The sequence below is a fragment of the Branchiostoma belcheri genome, unplaced genomic scaffold, assembly GCF_001625305.1.
Source record: "Branchiostoma belcheri isolate BF01 breed outbred unplaced genomic scaffold, Haploidv18h27 scaffold20, whole genome shotgun sequence".
NCBI classification, from domain to species: Eukaryota; Metazoa; Chordata; class Leptocardii; order Amphioxiformes; family Branchiostomatidae; genus Branchiostoma; species Branchiostoma belcheri.
The window spans coordinates 1,200,931-1,221,609 of NW_017803491.1; the positions used below are offsets into that span (position 1 = coordinate 1,200,931).

General features: G+C 38.8%; 2 protein-coding genes across 2 annotated transcripts in view; one reads left to right on the plus strand and one right to left on the minus strand.

The window, feature by feature from the left end:
* The window catches only part of LOC109469314, a 14,651-nt gene extending 2,070 nt beyond the window's left edge, over positions 1 to 12,581 (plus strand). The window contains exons 2-17 of the mRNA XM_019767821.1: positions 1,889 to 1,988; positions 3,587 to 3,710; positions 3,896 to 3,957; positions 4,340 to 4,417; positions 4,831 to 4,858; positions 6,318 to 6,422; positions 6,721 to 6,798; positions 7,149 to 7,262; positions 7,496 to 7,545; positions 7,914 to 8,014; positions 8,226 to 8,284; positions 8,660 to 8,804; positions 9,962 to 10,084; positions 10,364 to 10,465; positions 10,644 to 11,237; positions 11,583 to 12,581. Coding sequence (XP_019623380.1) covers positions 1,891 to 1,988; positions 3,587 to 3,710; positions 3,896 to 3,957; positions 4,340 to 4,417; positions 4,831 to 4,858; positions 6,318 to 6,422; positions 6,721 to 6,798; positions 7,149 to 7,262; positions 7,496 to 7,545; positions 7,914 to 8,014; positions 8,226 to 8,284; positions 8,660 to 8,804; positions 9,962 to 10,084; positions 10,364 to 10,465; positions 10,644 to 11,237; positions 11,583 to 11,773 — 2,052 coding nt within the window. The 5' untranslated portion in view covers positions 1,889 to 1,890 and the 3' untranslated portion in view covers positions 11,774 to 12,581. The remainder of the gene's footprint in view (positions 1 to 1,888; positions 1,989 to 3,586; positions 3,711 to 3,895; positions 3,958 to 4,339; positions 4,418 to 4,830; positions 4,859 to 6,317; positions 6,423 to 6,720; positions 6,799 to 7,148; positions 7,263 to 7,495; positions 7,546 to 7,913; positions 8,015 to 8,225; positions 8,285 to 8,659; positions 8,805 to 9,961; positions 10,085 to 10,363; positions 10,466 to 10,643; positions 11,238 to 11,582) is intronic.
* Positions 12,582 to 12,962: 381 nt separating this feature from the next.
* Positions 12,963 to 19,816, minus strand: LOC109469290 (pyridoxal kinase-like). Its single transcript, XM_019767796.1, has 10 exons — positions 19,533 to 19,816; positions 18,874 to 18,928; positions 18,597 to 18,701; positions 18,290 to 18,373; positions 17,031 to 17,065; positions 16,629 to 16,714; positions 16,056 to 16,204; positions 15,336 to 15,457; positions 14,819 to 14,885; positions 12,963 to 14,664 (listed from the first exon to the last, which is right to left on the minus strand). The coding sequence occupies exons 1-10, from the start codon at positions 19,620 to 19,622 to the stop codon at positions 14,552 to 14,554; spliced, it is 906 nt and encodes a 301-aa protein (XP_019623355.1). The 5' UTR covers positions 19,623 to 19,816; the 3' UTR covers positions 12,963 to 14,551.
* Between the last annotated feature and the right edge of the window lie 863 nt (positions 19,817 to 20,679).

A 20,679-nucleotide genomic window follows, 5' to 3' on the forward strand; every position in this document is an offset into this window, starting at 1 on the left:
GATCACCAAAATTTATGTAGAAAATATTTATCTGGCTCACCTAAGAATAAAATGTAATAAACAACCAAGACAATTTAGAATGAAACAGAGAAATACATGTACACACAGAAATGTAGTGTGTGACCAAAAAGCATAGCAATGACTTAAGACAACTGTTTCAATGTTACTGTTTTTCCCTCTTTGATATTTGATTTTTTTCATTTGAGTGTGACTGCCGATGCATTTTTGCATGAACGCGTGCATCTCACTACATACATCTAAAAGCCGTAGCCTTATAACAGATATTCTGCTTATAAAGTATTCACAAAACGCAATATACCGCCTTTTGCCATTTTCTTTCGTTCATCAGTGCAACCAGCACCAGTAAATGCATGATAGTACGAGATGAACTGCCGAAAAGGAGGAAACCTACATATTTATGCCTGATATATATAAAACAACAACGTGGTTTATGTCTTACAACTAAAAATAATACGAGGGGTCCCACACTTTTCGTACATAAAGTGATCTCATGCGATTCACTTAAATATATATAAATTCGATAAACATACAGATTATTCTTAGCATTTAGCTTCATAAACCTAGCTACAGAGGATAACTTTCCAACTGTCGACGTTGTTCTGCCATCTTGAGTGTGGATATAGTTTCATTTTCCACTGGAAATCATGAGATTTGAATTTGTGAATGGTTTGTGATATTCAACAATGCATGGTAAAAATAAAGATAGCAATGCACAATACTTATGAAGAAAGCAGTGGCTTTTTAGCAATTGAAACAGCACTGTTTTAGTTCTTCGTTCCGCCATTTTTGTTTCAAATTAGGTTTTATTACAATACCTTTCCGGCAAGAAATCCAACATGGCGCCTTCCGTTATAGAATAGCACTGTAGTTGCACGCTTACATTGCTCTTAGAACAGAAATTTTGTCAACAAGCAATCTTTACAATGTTTGCCTTGAATTATACCGATCCACATTTGATGAAATATTATACAAAACTCCTTTGCCGGATGCCCCATTGATGTTGTGAGCCGTACAATTAACTCACAACATTTCATTAACGTAACAGTTATATTGTATTCAACGAGTGAAATTTCATGTCGATTTCGTCGCTGTAGCAAACATATAGATATGTACATATATTTAATAATCACTGTTACATTCGGCTTCATGCCGCTTTTTGGTTACATTTGACTCATTGAGGAGGTAAGGAATTTCTACTTACAGTTTAAGTATCTTAAGTGAGGAAATTGTACTTTCTACAACTTTTTAAACTAATCTATGGTGTGCAGTGCAATAGGATTAGGAGAGCAAATTGCAGACATTTTGTAGACAGTCATAGATATGTCGGATATGCTCTTTTTGTAACAACAAGCAACTTTATAAATATATTAGATTACTTGTTCGTAGAATGTTAGGGTCACTGGTTATTGGTACGATTGTTTGCTCCTGGTGGCTCGACACCTTCTTAGAACCTATTATTCTCCAGAAAATGGAAATATTGCACGGTAAATCAAGCAAGCCGGCAAAAGAGTATCGATGAATAATAAGCCACATTTGTGTTATACATTTTTTCCTTGGCCCATATGTGCTTGAGACGAGCATCTGTACATTTTGTAATAATCTCTGTCATATTTATCAACACTACATGTACGTAACTATGAAATAGGGGCTTGCCACAATCTGTCTTTGTATATTATGCTACTTTGAATAAACGTTAACAAAAATATGTCGGACGAAATTCGGCTAGCTGAAAAGCTTGTAACTCCTTGTAGAAAAGCTTGTAGATCATTTTTTCTGTCATAGTCTGTCTGAAAACTGCACCAGAGAAAACCGTACGGCGTATTTGACCGCTGCTTCACCAGCCGATGTTACCGTTGTTTCCCCCCAGACATGCCGGAGACGTTTCCCGCCCACCCCGGCGAGTCTGCCGACCAGGCCGAGCCCGCGCCCGAGATCAAGCAGTCGCAGATATCAGCTACTCTCAGATGGTCAGTACCTTTCTTGCAAGTTTTTTCCTTAAAAATCTGAAAGAAAGTTTATTGCAAATACATGCCCGAGGACTAATTTCAGTTACAAACAACATGTCCAAAAAAGAAAACACAATTATATAAGAGACTACGTCTAACATCATACTACATTCTACAACATACGTGGTAGCGTTACTAGTTTTGCTGGGTTTAACTTCTTTTTTTTAGGCAGCGGAATATTAATATACCCATTTCTTACATAATACGTGGGTCCTTTGGTTTTAGCAGTAGAATTATTTTCTATAGTGGTAGGGAAAAATTAATGGAGCATTTTTGAGTGTTCATACTTACTTATATGTACAATGTCATGTAGAACCTTCGTGTTGTTGTTCTCCATATTTCGCTAGCCTGGATGTCAGATTGTTTCCATGGCCTACACAGCCCAGCTCCTCGGCTTCAGGACAAGTATGCCCTAATGAAATTTTACCACAGACATTTCTAAAATATTTATCTCGGTGCTGTCTGTATGTCCTTGTGGCATGTTCGCCATGGAACTGAGGACCTGGCCTGTAATCCGTGGAAACAGTCTGGTATCCAGGCTTCTATTTCGGAATCTTTCGTTCTTTCCTTTAGTTCGTTCCTTATGTATAATCGACTTATCAGTTAAGTGTAAGGTATTATACAGTAGCATGTTTTATTGACTTTTTACTAATATACATAATACATACTTAGAAACTTTAGAAACTTTTTTGCGATAGCACATTGCTGACTTACGTCTTAATTGCGTAAGTTTATGTCTGAATTGCGTATGTATTTACAATCAATGTGTTGTACGTTCTACTAGTCAGTCATTCTTGTATAAAAACATCGATATCTGTTAATGATGCATATATTTTATAAAACGAGTAAAACTATATAAACGAGTGCACACGGAACATACATAACATGCATAACGGATTAAAATACATAACAAATCAAGAAACTAAATGTTTGTTTATTTCGTGATTTATCTATCATTTTATCTATCTACCATAACGCAACAGATATGTATATAGCAGGATATTGAAGACAGGAAGTGAGATAACCTTTCTGTGGCCTTTCTGGGACCTTTGACCTGACTTCCTATCTGTGTCTACAATAGCAGGTAGAAATAGCTACGGAAACACAAGCAGGTAGAAATAACTATGGAGACACAAGCAAACACACAGACGCACGGAAACCAAAGCCTCTGAATAACTCTATATATCTTACATGTATGTTCAGTTTAGTAATATCTTACTCGAAAAAGTATACACATAGAACAAACCATACCCTGTGAGATCATCCAAATGAATACTTCAGAGCAAAGAAATGTTTCAATCTACCGATAAGATTTCTTCAAGGCAAACACATACCTCCAAAAGTTTCTCTTTGGTTTGCAAAGCTTGAGCTTCTCGACGTTAAGCGTTGAAAGACCCCTAAGCAGTGAACACCACCAGATCATGAAAGACTTGCAGTAGATTCTTGACCATGCAACATTGAGGAACCTAGCGAAGGGGAGCAAGGGGAAAGCTCATGAGCTTAGGTTAGAAAAACCTATCTCTGTTATAGATGTTGAATCGTAGTTTGTTTCCTGGCAGGTTGACTGAGAACTATGAGCGGGCAGAGGGAGTGTGTCTGCCGCGGTGTGTTCTCTACACGCACTACCTGGACTTCTGCAAGAAAATGAAGTTCACGCCGGCCGGGGCAGCAAGTTTTGGAAAGGTCGGTCGTTTTATCATGTCTTGTTCTATTTTATTTCGGTTTGTTCCGTCTGATTTTGCACGTGGTTGTAAAAACTGCAACCAATTGAAATGCTTGGTACTGTATCAAAGATCACTGCAGTACCGTTTCCCGTTGCAATTATTCTTCTAACAATTATCATTATCTTTTTTTGTATTTCATTTTAGGTTATACGACAGAAATTCCCTAAACTGACAACCAGAAGACTTGGAACAAGAGGACAATCAAAGTATGTATATCAGATGAGCGTATGATTTTCGCTACACGAACCCTTGTTTGTTTTGCCTATCTGGTTAACCGCCTCGATGTATTCTTCAAGCTTATTTTGGGCGTGTTATTAGACTTTAATCAGGCTTTCTTTTTTATTTTGCACTGGTATCTTTTCTTTGCGTAAAAAACATATATTTTCTGGTATAGAATAATTTTTCGCGTCAATTCGTAATGCACCGTTTACAGGTATCACAAAAGGGAGAATTAGTCAACATTGTCTAGAAATTGTTGTCTATTGTTAATTTTTATTATTTTTTTTGTTGATATACATAGTATGGTGCACGATTGCCGAGCAATAAATTAAAGTCCATTTATTTAAAACCGCCCCATAACTATTCCAGGTATCACTACTATGGAATCGGCATCAAGGAAACATCTATTTACTACCACTCTGTGTACTCCGGCCGGGGGCTCACAAGGTGAACAGTTAGCGTACTAATAAAGAATGATTTTTTATTTAATATCAATATCATAATACATTTTTTTTAAGAAAATGAAGATCCTACAACCAAGTTACATCTCATCACTCTTTTTGGTAAAAATTGTGTTGGGATTCTTTTAAGGATTCCTAGGCTATATATGATTTATTTCGACAGAAAGAATTGCACATTTTATACGGGTGCTGGATATGTCTTTTAACGCTATAAAATATGAAATTCTGACTTAATCATTATTAACACGATTTGTATGGTTACGTTGCTGCTTGGGGAAAGTGTGACGCATTTCATTTTGCATCGTTCCTTTACTTGTTGTATTCTAGCAAAATTTTAGTTGTTAAAATTTCGCCTATGTATAACAAGTTGTCGTTATATTTTGTTGTCTGTCTAACTAGGTTTTCTGGAATCAAGATCAAGACGGAGGTATGTCGGACATGTGTATAGACCCTCTTCTGTTCGTCCATTTGTTGACATTCTCTAGTCTCTTAGCACCCACGGTTACCGGGCATTGATAGTCGCTATGCCACAGGAAGGAAACAAACCTAACAACACAGTGTGAGCCTCCGACAAACACGCAAATAACCCGCCCAAACTCAGCGGTTAAAGGCATCAGTGTTGTTACACTGTTTAGACCACCTGCAGCTATTTCAAGTGGGCCGATGTGCCTCAAGTTTTCAACTTATCATTATTGTAGTTTTTCTAGTGTGGAATTTTTTATGTACGTTTTTTTTGGTAAGGCTTTTTTTTGCGAAGCGAAATTGTTGTAGTTTTGTTATTGTTTACGCTATAAGTTAGTATCTTGAATAAGTTTGTGTTAAAAGTGCTTAAAAGCTTTTCCATGTTTTTAAGCGGCACGTTTAAGTCCTGTCATGTTTTGTCCTTTGTTTTACCTTCCCTGACCTCGCCGACAAAATTTTGATACCGTAGCTGTGAAAGAATGTTTACCGAGAACAAATTGACACAGGGAGTCCAAACCTGCAACGTCGGAGGTTTGTTTCACGCCCCGGGACCCGTCGCTAGGCGGTGTCTCCCAACACGCGGCATTCTCACACCGGCCGCCCCGGCAACATTGCCCTGTCACCGGCACGCGGCTAAAGTCCCTTCCCGGCAATCGATGGCGGAGAAGGCAGGACAAACACAGCGCCCATACATACTCGTGTTGCCTAACGATGACTAGGATTACAAGGGGAAAACGCTCCTCGTTGCTACACAACTCCTTTAAGTGGCAAGCACGTGGAAAATCTGCAAAGCCCGGTCTTGAAAGAAATGCCGCTACTATATCCACTAACAGATTACCTTAGTTACCTATCCCCTGCACGCCACGTCCACGGTGTGACTGCGGTGGACACATTTGTCAATGTGTGTGTGTTGTTGTATAACAGAGTGTCAACATGCCTTAGGCCTGGTGCTAATCGTTCTTAACCGGGCAGAGAAAATGATCGAATTCCAGTTCATTGACCTAACAGATTTCAAACTAGTACACCTAGCTGTTTATTAAAAAGTGTTTATCAAAACCAACAACTATGGCGTGAATATAGTTATCGAAAGTTCTTTATTGTGAGTTCATATGCCCGAGGGCTAATTGCAAACTGGCAAGGCATTTAGAATGTATTGAAGAATGGTATAAAACAATATAAAGATGTACTTCATCTAATCTAAGGTTCAATTTCTACTTGAAACTAATAATGTAATGTATATGTGACAGAGAGAGAAAAGTAGTCACTGCCGTTGATTTCAATGTGGTAATGGATACTTATATATTCAATTAAAAGGTTGTGAAGTGTTGCTACAGTATAGAATTTTAATCCTAAAAGTGACTAAAAAGGAAATCATTGGAATAAAACCATTGTTGAATTTATCTGTATTTACATTTGACTGACAGGGCTCAAGTCGGAAATACTCCCTGAGCTCCAAGACCGGCACTCTTCTCCCCGACTTTCCAGACTCACAGAACCTCGTGCTTCCAGATGACGTCGATAGAGAAAAGGTAATGCCTTTATTTAGGGCAAAATCTAATCATTGTCTTGACCAATGACAGCGGTTGGTTTATTCACGTGACTTCTCTAAGTGTAACCGTTTTAGTTGACAAAAGCCGGGCTGGTTTCATAATACAATGACGCGCTGTTTTCTCTCCCTCTCTCCTTTATCAAATATAATGACAATATGTTTGCTAATGAATCATGACGTCAGTTGAATTTAAGTAAGTTTTGTAGATTTTATATTATTTTTGTAACATAAAACAAATTGTTTCTTAAAGCAATTGCGGTATTTTTCTTTCTCGCTAGGTGGAGACTTTTATTATGATGTACCGTACCCATTGTCAGAGGATACTGGACACAGTCATCAGCGCTAACTTTGACGAGGTAAGAAGAAAAGGCCGATCCATACTTAAATGTCATATGAAGTACTCTTTGATTCGGTCGAATAAATACTTTATTCTTCCTCGATGGCAGCTCATCCGTAGAGCGTTTTCAAGTGACGTCATAGCCGCCATTTTGGTTGGTTAATCCTCAAGGTGTCAGTCCTCTAGATTTGAACAAGGACGTTATATCATATAACGTCCTTGATTTGAATGCATATATTTCGTAATCATGTCACTGTTATTACATATACAAAATTCAAATGTACCCATCAACCATCCAGCATGGCGAGTAATACGTCATAGTCACGTGAGTGCAAACAAACATCATGTGATGTACACATGTTCGCGCAGGTGCAGAACTTCCTGCTGCACTTCTGGCAGGGCATGCCTGAACACCTGGTGGCGCTGCTGCAACTTGACGTCATCATGGACATTGTTGGGCTCTGCGACTCCATTTTGTACAAGGTTATATTTGTTTATGTTTAACTATAGTTAAACCAAATTGGCAAAAAGACTATTCATGGTTTATAATGCACGTTTGAATTTCCCTATAAATTTGCAAAAGAACAAACTTGGTGGGAAACTGTACGTCCTAAAATATGCAAAAAAGTTAATAAAACTAGGTAAACCAGATCATTCATTCATTCACTTATTCATCCATTCTTTCAAACCACATTCATTTTATCCTTGATTCCCAGGTGCTGATCGATATTCTCATTCCATCAACGATTCAAGATCTTCCGGAAAGGTTAGATTACTTGACTAAATATATTACTTTGCGTAGAGTTATAAATATCCTAACCAGATTAATAGTAGGTGCTGACATGAAACAATTATTATCAGACTGATAACTGTTTGTTGCAGTGTTTTGGAGCCTGCAGTGACTGGTTTCCTTGCTGATAGAGACTCCTGAGTCAAATGAACATATTTTCACATGATAAAAAAACCCTGATCTCGTACTACTAAGTTGGTACTTCCCGTATTCAAAATCTCATAGCTTAAAAGATGAATGACATCAAACTATATGGAAAGGGTTCAATATAGCATTGTAGCTGGTCACTATGCAGTGATTATGTAATTATAACTTTGTTTCACATGTTCAAAACCCCTCTCCAGTCTGAGTACAGAAGTCCGCTTGTTTGCCAAAAGACTGCCTGGCTGGGTGAGAAACTCCATGGAAGACATTCCAGAGAAACTCAAGGAGAAGAAACTTCAAGGTGAGATCTAGAAACTGTACTGTGAGACCTTATCGAAAAGTGAATCTATTCAGTGTTTTGGGAAATGATGCAATGGTTGAGAGAGTTGAAATAAATTAGTCATGGCTATGACATTTATCCAATAGTAGCCTCCAGTGTGTGTGTATGGTGAATATGATATACTTATTTTATCTACGGTATGTTAAGTCTCATACATTTTGTGCCTTTCCAGTTGTGAGGTATTTCATCAAGTCACTAAGAAGACAAACATCGTTTGTTCATCTTGCCCAGGTTGGTTTGCATTGTATTTTATTCCTGAAAACGTCCTTTTGTTATTTTCTCAATTGTCATGATCAAGTAAATTAAAAGAACTGGTTAAAAATTGAATATTTCAACACCCCCATATGGGTTGATGGGGTTTTTTGAAGGCATGGCAATTTCTTATTCTTTTCGTAGCCAGTATGATAGTTGATATCTCTTCCACTTGTTTATTGTTTTGTACATCATGCATCCCCTGTATATTATCTTCAGTATTTGAGTGATTTTTTTTTCGTTTCGGTGACTCTAACACCCTTTTCGTAGGTGTTCGTAAGGAATCTCGATGCTTGATTTCAAATATATATAAATATATTATCCAATGAAGAAAGTCGTCCTGTCTTTCCTCAGACTGCCAGGACAGTCCTCCTGAATCACGACAACATCACACAGATGGTGACAGACCTGCACGACCTGGAACACAGGACTATCCTGTCCCAGGCCATGTTCCCTTCACCCGACCAGCGAACCACACAGGGCAGGCTGTCCAAGGAACGTGAGTCCCACATCTTTCAAAAGCTGAATCTTTGATCAATTGCTTACGTCACGTATCAGTAAAGTCTCGTGTGAATAGCATAGGGTCACGTGTCTGTAACCGTTACTCCCGCGAGATTACGTTTTGAAGTGATTGGTCATTCATTGCTAGTATCCTGATGAAGCCGACAGAAATTTGATCTCTGTGTAATTTTGTGTTGGAATACAATTCAACATTTTACTATCTTTGAATAGCTTTTGGACAATCATAGCTTGTAAGATGACTGAAAGAAAGCTACAGGACATTCGTGATTTTTTTTCTTGCGTTGGCAACTTTGGTTTGGTTGGCCTCCATAACAGTTTTTTAATGTGCATGTTGTATGGGACCTGATTTACGTAATGACGTTACATGTACCCTTTATGTGTTGAACAGTGTTGGATGAGTTTGAGGGTCTGATGAGGAAACAGGCACCAGTGGAGGCTTACACAGAGTGGGTGGACAGTGTGGTGGACAGGTGTGTCCTCAAGGTGAGCTTCTTTTTTTTTATTTACCACTATGAGAATGGGAGGGCAAAATTTAAATAGGCGCTAGACACCGATACCGGCTGCCCTCTTACGGTGACAAACAATACTGCAAATAAATGTATATTATTCAAATACACGAGGATTGCATGAGGGGCCCCCAAAGATGTCTGAAATTTCTGATATCTTGTTTATTCATCTGTAGCCATCACGGCAGAAGGAGCAGACAGTAGAGGACAGAGCGCAGGACTTCCTCCTGCAGTGGGCCTTCACCACGTCCAAGATCATGAGAGATCTCACGCTGATGAGTGCGCCAAGTTTCGGTACGTTAAAATGCCAAATCAGATTAACACATTCTATAACTCACTAATAGACTATTGGACAGAGTAGTCGCTTTAGTAAAAAATAGAAACATCCCTAATTTTGTTGATTTATGCTAGCCTCTACCAGGCTTCGGGAGCAGGCTGTTTTGAATGACTTGCATAGTAATAAAGAATCCTGAGCTGCTATTGGTACTTAACGACCAGGTGCTCTAAGCGCAGTGAACGAATCAACCAGCAAGATATTGTTTAGCACATACTAACATTAGTCTACGCAAACTATTATAAAATGGAGTTTATGCTGTTAGATCTAAGTTTGCTTTTACTTTGTGTGTAGGTTCGTTCCATCTGCTCCATATGATGCTGGACGAGTATGTGTACTTGGTCGTGGAGACCCAACAAGCCAACACCATGGAAGTTGACTTACTCAACAACCTCAAACGGCACATGAAGACAGCGGGTACGTTTGATGCACAAAATACACTCCAGTCTACAGATAGTTTTCACATAATAATCATATAGTTGAATATAGTATAATATCTATATTACCCATGAGGTTGATTTGGTTAAAGACGAGTGATTGTGTAAAAGTGCAAAGACTTGGAAAATAAGTTGTTTTTGAGATGAAGTTGCAGTACAAATTATTATATGCACAGAATGAGCAATAATTAATAAAACTAGATTCACAAAACGAGATTCGCAACAGCGGAGATGTGAAATCTTCTATATCTTATTGCAGGTGAAATCAGCACCAAACCAAAAGTTCGCCAAACGCCTTCATCAAACGGACTGCAGAAGAGTAAAAAGCGGAAACCAGAGACAGGGGCTGTCAACTCCGGAGGTACAAGTATTATGTTTGTCTTTTTATATGGTAACGTTAAATCAGCGATGCTACCAGTGTTTGTGACAAGCCATGCAAAAATCAATGCGTTTAATAGAATGATTGTCAAAGTAATTTTGGGGCACGAACTATGAAGAAATTTGTTTTAACGCTCAGCTTATTGTTATATTGTTTGCAGAGGCTCCAAACGATGCTCCAGACCAAACCGTCGTGGGGAGAAATTCGTCCACCGATCTGAACAGCCTCGTACCTGCGGAACGTCTGACGGCCTTCTCCCGGCCACAGACGAACGGTTACGGCGGGAACCAGGTCAGCCCTACCGTCAGGTCTCTCCCCGGCTACTTCCCCTCCTCCGCCTCCCTTCCTCACTACACTCCGGTCAACCACTACCCCTCCCCGTCTGCCAGCGCGTTTGAGAGAGGGATAGACTACTACCATCAGTTCTCAGGCTATAACGACCCGTACAGTTCTGTCAGCGCCTTCTCCAGTAGCCCGCAGGGTGCCAGGTACGGGGACGCGATGTCGTACCGCAACACGGGGGCCATGCCGGCCTTCAACCAGGCGGCGGCGTCCTCCTACTGGCAGAACGGCGGCGGCATGACGCCGTCCAGCTACGCCGAGAACTTGCACAACAAGGGTCTGATGGGCACAGCCGCCGGGTACGAGATGGAGAAGCGGAACGAGATGTACAGAAGCCGCGGACTGATACCGCCAGGCGGGCCGTATGAAGAGGCGCAGGGATACATCCCGTCTGCTGCTGGATATACTTACGGTAGGAGTACTTCACTCTTAAGTACGTACGGTTAATATACATTTGTATATCAAAGATCATATAGCTCCACAGCCATTACAAAGTCTACCAAGTATGTAGTTACTTAATCGACTTTTCGTAAAACTCTGCATGCTATGACTTTATCGATGGAATACATTTTTAAACATCCCAGAGGTTTAGATGTGAACAGAATGTCTTCCATCTACAAAATGAGTGCTGAACAGTTTTAAAAGTTGACATACGGCCTGAAATCCTTAGCGCTATCAAACCCCTCCATAGCGCCATATGGTAATATTAACGACTTACTATGACGTTGGAATCAAAGATGGTATTGTTACATTTCAGGTGGACGGGGAGGAAACACGATGGATTCCATTTATGGCAAAGCCAAGTACATGGAAATTGTGCCTTCAGAGCCGGTGTATGGTCCAGAGCGACAGGACACGTTTATGTCGCGTGAGGAGATGTACGCAGCAACTCTGGGGACGTACCTCCCACAGATGAACAAACCTTACAACATGGGACCCTACCGCTGATCTACCAATCAACGCACGGTGTTCAGCTGTACATCCAATCAACGCTGATAACCATACTGTTGATCAACCAATTAACACACGGCGTGCAACTGAACAGCCAATCAACATTGACAACATAGCGCCCTACCGCTGATCAACCAATCAACGCACGGCGTTTAACTGTACAGCCAATCAACGCTGGCAACATGCATGGGGACCCTACCGCTGATCAACCAATTAACGCACGACGTGCTACTGTACAGCCAATTAACACTGACAACATGGGACCCTACCGCTGATCAGCCAATCAAGACACAGCCGTGCGGCGTACAACCGTACAGCCAATCAACTGTGACTGACATGTTGATGAGTCTCAATAACCATCCAATGAATCATTATGATGGTCTCAACAATCAACCAATGAAGGTTGATAATGTATATTCACCGATCCATTTGTCAATCAACTTGAGATCATACCATTATTCAACCAATCAAAAAGCTGATGAGAATATAGTACGTGGCGCACAACAATGGCCATCAAACACAGAACACTGGGACTATCGAGACTGACAACACGGGGTCATTTATATCGTTTTTGACAATATGAACATTGTGTGCAAGGATAAAAATGAATCGAATTTGCTAAACAAAACTTTATACCGATAATATTTAGCATTGATATAGGTCGTGTACACTGCAGTGAAGTGTGTGATGAATTGTTGCATTTCTTCAGTCAACCCATTAGAGGAATTATTGATTGTTGTTGATGTCGGTGTTGCATATCTGTTTGAAGACTGTACTAGACTTTATATACCGAATACACAAGATGTGGTTTTAAACTAAGATTTTTAAATGTTCAGTATGTACTTTGTTATTTTTTCCATCCAGGTCATGATAAGACCAATTGAAGACTAGTCGTTTGTTATAGTTACATTGTGTTTTTGTCAAATTTTTTTTCGTAAGTAACTTTGTTAAGTGCAAATGATTCAAGTACGAGAAATTTGCAAATATGCAATGTTTCCATTTTTCCAGAATGAGAAAATATGTTTCTTTGGTGGTACATGTATGTGATATTCAAGTAAGAAAATTTTGGTAAGTTGGACATCAACTTCTGTTCTTCTTTTGTGTTGTGTTTTTGCACATTTCATGGATGTGTTAAAATATTCTATAATTCTTACTGGTGGTCAATGATGAAATGTAAGATGCACACACCATGACTTCAGTCTTTAATAATATCAAGTCAAATACATGATACTTCACACATTTCATTATTCATAAACTGCACCTATTTAAGAGAACCTTCCACCAATAACTTTAACATCACCATGATACATACATTTTCCGAGTTATACATTCAAGAATATTTCTGTAGCCAGGAAAATATGTCTTGAGAAACATATCATTTTGTGAATACGCCTTCTTATGACTAAAGCCTGTCACACCTTGACCACACAAAATTTTCCAATTTGCCCTAGACCAAGGTAGGAGCTAGTCATGAGCAAGGCTATCTGTGATTGGGAGTTGGTCAGCAACATTTGCATAATTTTTATGCTAAACGTCCTCTGCATCAACCAGAATTTCAGTTGGAAGTACACTGTGTAGTCAGAAAGTTCATGTTCTGTGATCAAACTTTTGCTGGATTCCAGTCTACTCCCAACCCACATGTAGATCCTCGTGGACACTCCATTTCATATTTCTGCACAGAAAAACGCACAAGACTTTGCAGAGTGAAGATTTGCAAAAAGAAATTGAGAAGAATCTGAAAAAGTAGTGTACATCTATGTATTACTGGCTTTGGGGGCTTTTATGTTGTAAAGTGCACAATAGTGTGTGCTTTCTTGTACTAATGCTTCACCTCTTGCAATGTTTGCTATATCAAGAATCAAAATTTTAAAATATTATTCCAATTTTTGCATTTTTGTGCGTCTTTAAAACTATTCATCCTGAGGAATGCTATCAAGCAAAAATTACCTCCAAGTTTCTGGTCAATTGGGATTATTCTTACTCAAGTATTTAGATGGATGCACAATTTTCCAGTTTTAAAAAAAGAAGGAAGGTGCTGATTGGTCACATTAACAACATTTTTCAAGCATGCCAGACAGTAGGGTCCAATCTAGACTTTCCTACCATATCGGTACTCATAGCACGATTTATAGACATTTGTTCCTACATCTTTTTATCTAAAATACTCTAAACTGAAGCTCAAGGAATAGTATATTTAACATTTATCTATTGTTGGCAAATGTCTTGCCCTCTGGCCCCTGGTTTATGTGTAGCCTGCAGGTACAGTATTTTGTTGATATTTACTTGTACCTTTATCTTGGCAAGGCTCAAACAGTGATAACTTCAACCACAGATAGAAAAAGTTCATAATTATTGATTAATTAATGATTACATAATATATTTTTCAATTTGGAAGTCTTAGGGTGCCCAGCATAATCATAAGTTATACAAATGTAATAGATTGCCATTAAATTATCAATGCCACAATATTATACAATTGACCAAGGTAACATTCAAAGTCCAGTTTACAAATTAGATACTGCTTTGGCATCAGAACTTACAAATTTTGACAAATATTAATGTGGTTTCAAATTCAAAAGGAACCAAATTCCAATCAGCCAGTAATGCTCTATGTGTAATTAACAGTTAAATCCCTGATATCTGTATTTTTTTTTGCTCATGACATCTCTAATGTCAAAATTTATAAGGGAAGAAATTTACATATCTCAGTTTATCACATGCTATGGTAATGTTTGTTATTTGAGCCCTGCCAGATATCTACATGTTTGTTGTGGGTTAAAGAGGTTTGGCCTTTATTGTAACCGACGGCTCTTCGATGTCCTTCTTGCTCTGGATGAGACGAAGCTCTCGCTGTGCGGCCGTCGGCTTGTTACCCTCACCTGCCACTCCTGAAGCACAAATTTACGACTACATTTATGTCCACACATGGCCAAAAATTCAAAACCTCAGGTTAGGACTGCCACCTATCAGTTACAGTGAGTACTGCAGAGCTGTTGAGATGGAAAGCAGTTCAGTAATATCATAAAGGTAGAAACAACCTACTTCGTGCATAATCCAATGTCCTCTGTAAAACAGCCTGCATTGTGGCGATGGTCTTCTCACAGGCAGTCTGCAACATGATATAAACAATCCATAAGGAATGGCAACAATACAGCAAGACAACAGAAATTTGTGTAAAATAATTCTCACTCAGTTCTGATTGTACACTCACTATTCCTGGTTTACTGTGTGTTGGTTATCATCTTGCAAGTGCTTCTCTGTATATATGACATTGAGGTGCATCTGTAGGTGTATCTTAGTAAAAGAAAATAAGGAAAGACAGTGTCTTTCAACAATTTCAAAGGCATTTGCATCTAATATACACCCTCCTTCTTATGTTGAACATTGCAACTTCAAAAAATGCAATTGTGACTGCTAAATATGTTGCATGTTGGTTTCAAGTGGTCTTATGTGGTTTCAACAAAACTTTTACATGTGCTTTATCATGATGTGGAGAGTTGATGCAAGCATAAAACTACCGTTGACACAGCGAAAGAAGATTTAAGTGACTTAAGCTTACAGCCAAGTCCTTGGGATGTTTGTGCACCCAGGCCAACAGACATGCCGTGAACAGGTCACCTGTGCCGGTGAAGTTCAGGTTCAACTTGGGCATCTCTAACTCAATCCTCTTCTTCTCACCACCTGGAATAACAACAATTTGTACATAACATGTTAACATCATATCTACTTTAAAGGTAAAATGGTTTCCTAGGAGGCTACAATAACAGGAAGTGAGAGGGAATGGTGTAACCACAGACTGATAGGAAGGTCAAATTGGAGGTCAAATGGTAGGAAGCTCAATAATCATTAATAGGAAACAACTTGCAACAACTTGCATTCTGAATACTACAGAAGTGTGAAATCCTTGGTTTCTTCTGTTAATTAAAATCTAGTTCTAGAAAACAAGCAATAGCTAAAAAAGTATGATAGAAAAAAAACTTCAATGCCAATTTTCATGCCTTTGTAAGTGTAAGTATGTATCTTAGTATAAATTGTTTTTGCTCAGTTTCTTCTTCTTCTCCAAACAGTGACCTCTGACCTGGTCAATGACCTGTTCAAGACCGTCTCTCACCATGGTCACTGGTGATGGGTTACATAACGTTGCAATTTTCTAGTAGGAGGGATTTAGACTCCTTTCACCATATATGTGAATGCGTTAGAGTAAGAATTAACAGAGCAGACCATATGCGAAGGTAAACATTATGCATTTGCTTTGCAAATGTTACTTTTCTAGCCTTACCATTGATCTGACTGCCTAGCAGGACCAGGGTATCACTGGAGTCAAACTCACAGCTGGACAGGACCACTGACTGCACACCTTTCTCATGGAACATGTCCATCGCCTGGATAGCATCCGCCTTGGTCTTAATACTCATGCCAGTCAACAACCTAACAACAGGGAAAGTTACAGTCATAAGGTTAATATTAGACTGACAAAATCAGTCAAGCTTAGGTGATAAAATGAACATGTAGACCTGATTGTGACACCAACACAGAGTAATTTTGAGGTACTGTACTTGTATGAACACTTCAGATATCCATATACATTGTATTTGACAAAACCTCTTTTTGTCATTGTGGTGGTCTTATTTTCTACCGGGCAGGATTATGAACATGGAAGTAACAACGTATCTTTTCAATTAAATTATGAAAAGAATATAGAAAAGTGCAAAGAAACTAAGATTGTTTTCATGTCAGTGCGTGCGTTACGCCGAAGGACGGTTATACCGGCTATACAGATACAGATAGAGAATTGCTACATACTACAATAGCGGCTATTGTGATAAACCAACAAACCAACAAACAGACTTACTCAGCCTCATACTGGTTAGGTGTGATGAGGTTTGCATGAGGGATGATCTTCTCTTGGTACACAGGCAGCAGCTCTTTGGGAACATACTGTGTGGGGAGGGGGGCAGAGGGGTCACTCACAACTTGTTACTCCCTTCAAAGCAAACCAAGTAACTACTAGTATTTAAAAAAAGTTGTAGATGTTATATCTTTAATTTGCAGCTCCAAGATAATCATTCTAAAGTCATAATCAAGGCAAGCAGAATGTCAGCAATTCTAATACATATTTCTGATAGCACAATACTTTTTGATAATACATCGGGCAGATGACCAAACATGGCTTATTGCCGTATCTATTGATCATGATGACAAGAATGCATGCATGCATATATATGCTATCTGAAGAAGAGCTCAGCCCGCCTACCATAAAGCCTCTGTCTCCCATCACAGGGTCACATACTAAACAACAAAAACACATAGTTTAATTCATAACTGGAACAATATCAATAGCCTGGTCAACAGTCCAGCAAAGTGTAATTGCACAAATAGTAAAGTTACTAGTATTTCACAGAAATAAAATAGGTTTAAAAAGTTAGAAGTATTTGAAACCTTAAGGTTAATATTGGCTTCTACAATTATTACAGACATGAGTGACTGGTTGAAGGGTTACTTTTATGACACTACTGATCATTTTTGCTGGTTACAGCTGTACAAAAAGAAGGAAGAATGACAATACAGTAACAAACTTAACTAGAGTTCCCCGATCTCATACCTTCGCCAAATGATGTTAATCTTTATGGCTGACAAATGATAGATTATTCCCCCTGCTTGTGCAAATAGGATCCTCATTTTCATGAATTATATCAGTTTATCATATTCTCAACCAAAAGACAGTCTTATATTAACAAACAATGCCATTCTAGCATTTCCTCATAAATTATGCAAATGTGGTCCTGATTTGAATACATTATGTTTAATGATGTTCACCTTCACTGTACTTTCAAAGACCATAAGTATGAAATTCCAGGCAGTTATCATTACAGAATTATAACATTTTCTCATTAATTATGCAAATTAAGTCCTCATTTACATAATCAATATCTGCCTGTGTTTATCTCGTTCTCAATTACCAATGCGACAAGCTTCAATAGTCCTATGATGGAATGCAGCTGATTTATAGAATTTCTCCATAAATTATGCAAATTACATCCATATTTGCATAATTGTCACATAATTATATTAAGCATCACGTAAGCTACCTGCATACCAAAAATCACGATGATCCGTCAACCGGTTCTTGAGTTATTCTCTTTTGAATATATTCAAACAGATAGCCCTACAGTTCCAGAGCAAGCCGCTAGGGGGCCCAAACTCACGTCACTTCTTTCCCAGCACAAGAGCTACGTGCCATCTGAATTTCGTCACCCTAGCATGTCTAGATCATGAGATATCAAAACCGGAAGTTCTGCTGCAGTACCGTAACAAGCTGCTAGGGGGCCCAAAATCTAATCATTTTGAGGTCTCATTAAGACCTACCCACCTACCAAGTATCAAGACAATCCATCAAGGCCTTCTCAAGTTATCGTGTTTACAGACAGACAGACAGACAGACACACACACACACACACACATACACGAACGCCTCTGAAAACATAACCTTCTTGGCGAAGGTAATAAACTTACCATACAGTAGGTCTGGCTTGACCTTCTTGAATTCCTTCACCATTTCAAGAACCCCCTCCAGGAATGACACAGAACCGATGTACCCTGATACAGTGGAAAAACACAGTACTAGTACTTAGTAAATCTAATGACTTTTTAATTGTTGTACTGACAATGTTGTGTTGACAACTGCACTTCGACAGAAATATAAAAAGGTAGAATACATCAAGGAATTTCAATAAAGCAAACGATTTCTAATGTATTATCCATTGCTAGTTAAACACTACTATAGTATATGTTTGTAGATGAAATTAACCCTGCTCCTCACCAGTAACCAGGTAGCTGTAGTTGTTGATGTTGTTGGCCTTCAGGCCATCAAATAGTTCCCTCAACTCATCAGCATTCAGAACCTGACCCTTAAAACTCTTGTACCCTACAAAAGTGGGAAATGAATAACAATTTTATTGTGACATTGTAACATGATTGTACATAAAATTATACATGTATCAGTTACTGCATTATAATTATAAGAACTCAAAAAAAAGTCAGATAATATGAACTAAAGTATTGAGTAATGTTTGAGCACGCTAATATTGATAACTTACCTGTGTGGTTGGAAAATTGTACAGAGTTGATGTAATCCACCTCAAACCCAAGAACCTGCATAAAAGAATGACAGTGAATACTTTGAAGTTTGAACATACTAGTAATTTTTGTTAAATTTAGGAATTTTTCAAATATATGTACATCCGGGTGGATGATATTATTATGGTGTATTCCTGTACTTAAGGCCCATTTGTAACCCAAGCCCTGATTTGTTAAGTTGCATAATTTACCAAGATAAGAAGTTGCAAAGGTCACATTTCCCAACGACCTGTCATGTGGCTTGTGTCTACTTGATCTATTAGCTCATGAATGCATTACAACAAATGGCGTTTATAGGGCGTTTCCAGAGTTTAATATAATAACAAAAATGGCTTTGACCCCGTTCATATCCAGTCAGTGACTCTGTTATGTCACCAACAACCAGTTTTTCCAGTTGATATAACTATTATATAACGTCATACGTGTGTGAGTAATCTGGTGGTCACCAGTAGTGATCCAGGAGTAAAAAAAAAATCGAAACCACCGGAAGCGATCTTCGCATTTCATCTAACGGGCCCGTTTAGTATACACAATGGAGCCTATGATGTCTATGGATATGAGTATAATTTACCGCATGTTTAACGCATGTTTAGCCTCGTCTACCTATCCTAAATCTTACCTGCAAGGGAAAAACGGCAGATTTGTTTCCCACGTATCCGGACACCACGTGGCTCTGTACCAACAACACCCGGCAGTCCTCTTCAGCCATAGCGTCCACACAACCTCACAACACCGCTCCCTCACGCGACACAAGAACCCTGAAGACTCGGGGAAGAGTAGAAGACGTCTCTAGCTGTTGTCTGTTCGTCCTGAGTGTCCTTCGATCTGAGTGTGCGTACGTCTAGGTTACCGGTAGTAACTGGTATGATCTGTGACTAGAGGTCACCTTTGGGAACAAAGTTGAAAGGCTATCGCAGGGTCAAACACCAAACTACGGTAAACCCGAGAAGACACTATAACGTTACATGTTTGTTATTCTTGGATATTTTGCTTGTACAAACATGGAACTTTCTGCGACTGGGACTGTGGGAGAACTTGGGGTCTATTTTCTTGTTGATATTTACAACAAGACTGGTGGGTTCATGTTTTAAAAACGTGACATCTTAGGGTCCACATCTTAGTGCTATGAGCAAGGACATTATTGACATCAACATCATTGAGTATGAGTTAATTCGTATCTTGAACAGTCTGAGCAAGGAGCTTAATATTTTGTAGATCAGGGGAAAATACCACTGTGCATCTCTAAATGAACCAATAAACTTGACATATAAATTTGCACTATGTTAGTATTTGGTACTTTGTATTTCATTCATCCCCTCATGTTTGTGCTTTCTGAACTCGCATGTTATGTTACTAGAAACTTCATCCAACAATTTCTCATCGATTCGCGATTAGTCATACAACGAAAAATGCAGGAATATGAAAGCAATCCATGGGTGTTAAAGAAGAATGAAAAACATCCATTCTGTGCAGTACTCGACAAGCGGACATAAAAAAGCACTGAGGAGTAATCAGGTTCGATGACTCAAGGGGCGATGTCAGACGCGCCCAGTATGATTTGCAGTGCCAAAATAAAAGAAAAACTCATAATAAGACACAAATTGACAACTTACATGTGAAAAAATCCATTCAATTGTAAATCTATTGCGTTAAATTACTTTTTATATTTCAACATTTTTGTTACATTTGTGTTTTAGAAAGCTTGAATACAAACAATTTGCGTGAATACCCCTCCGCCAGAGTGGTATCATCCTTACTTTTCCTAC

Bases quoted from the DNA above. Each gene is read 5' to 3' on its own strand.
- LOC109469290 (XM_019767796.1), bottom strand. From the start codon at position 19,622: ATGGCTGAAGAGGACTGCCGGGTGTTGTTGGTACAGAGCCACGTGGTG. The intron at 18,374-18,596 runs GTGAGGAGCAGG...CCACTGTATCAG, and splicing joins CTACAGCTACCTGGTTACTG to GGTACATCGGTTCTGTGTCA. The intron at 15,458-16,055 runs GTAAGGCTAGAA...TTGTTATTCCAG, and splicing joins GCTAGGCAGTCAGATCAATG to GTGGTGAGAAGAAGAGGATT.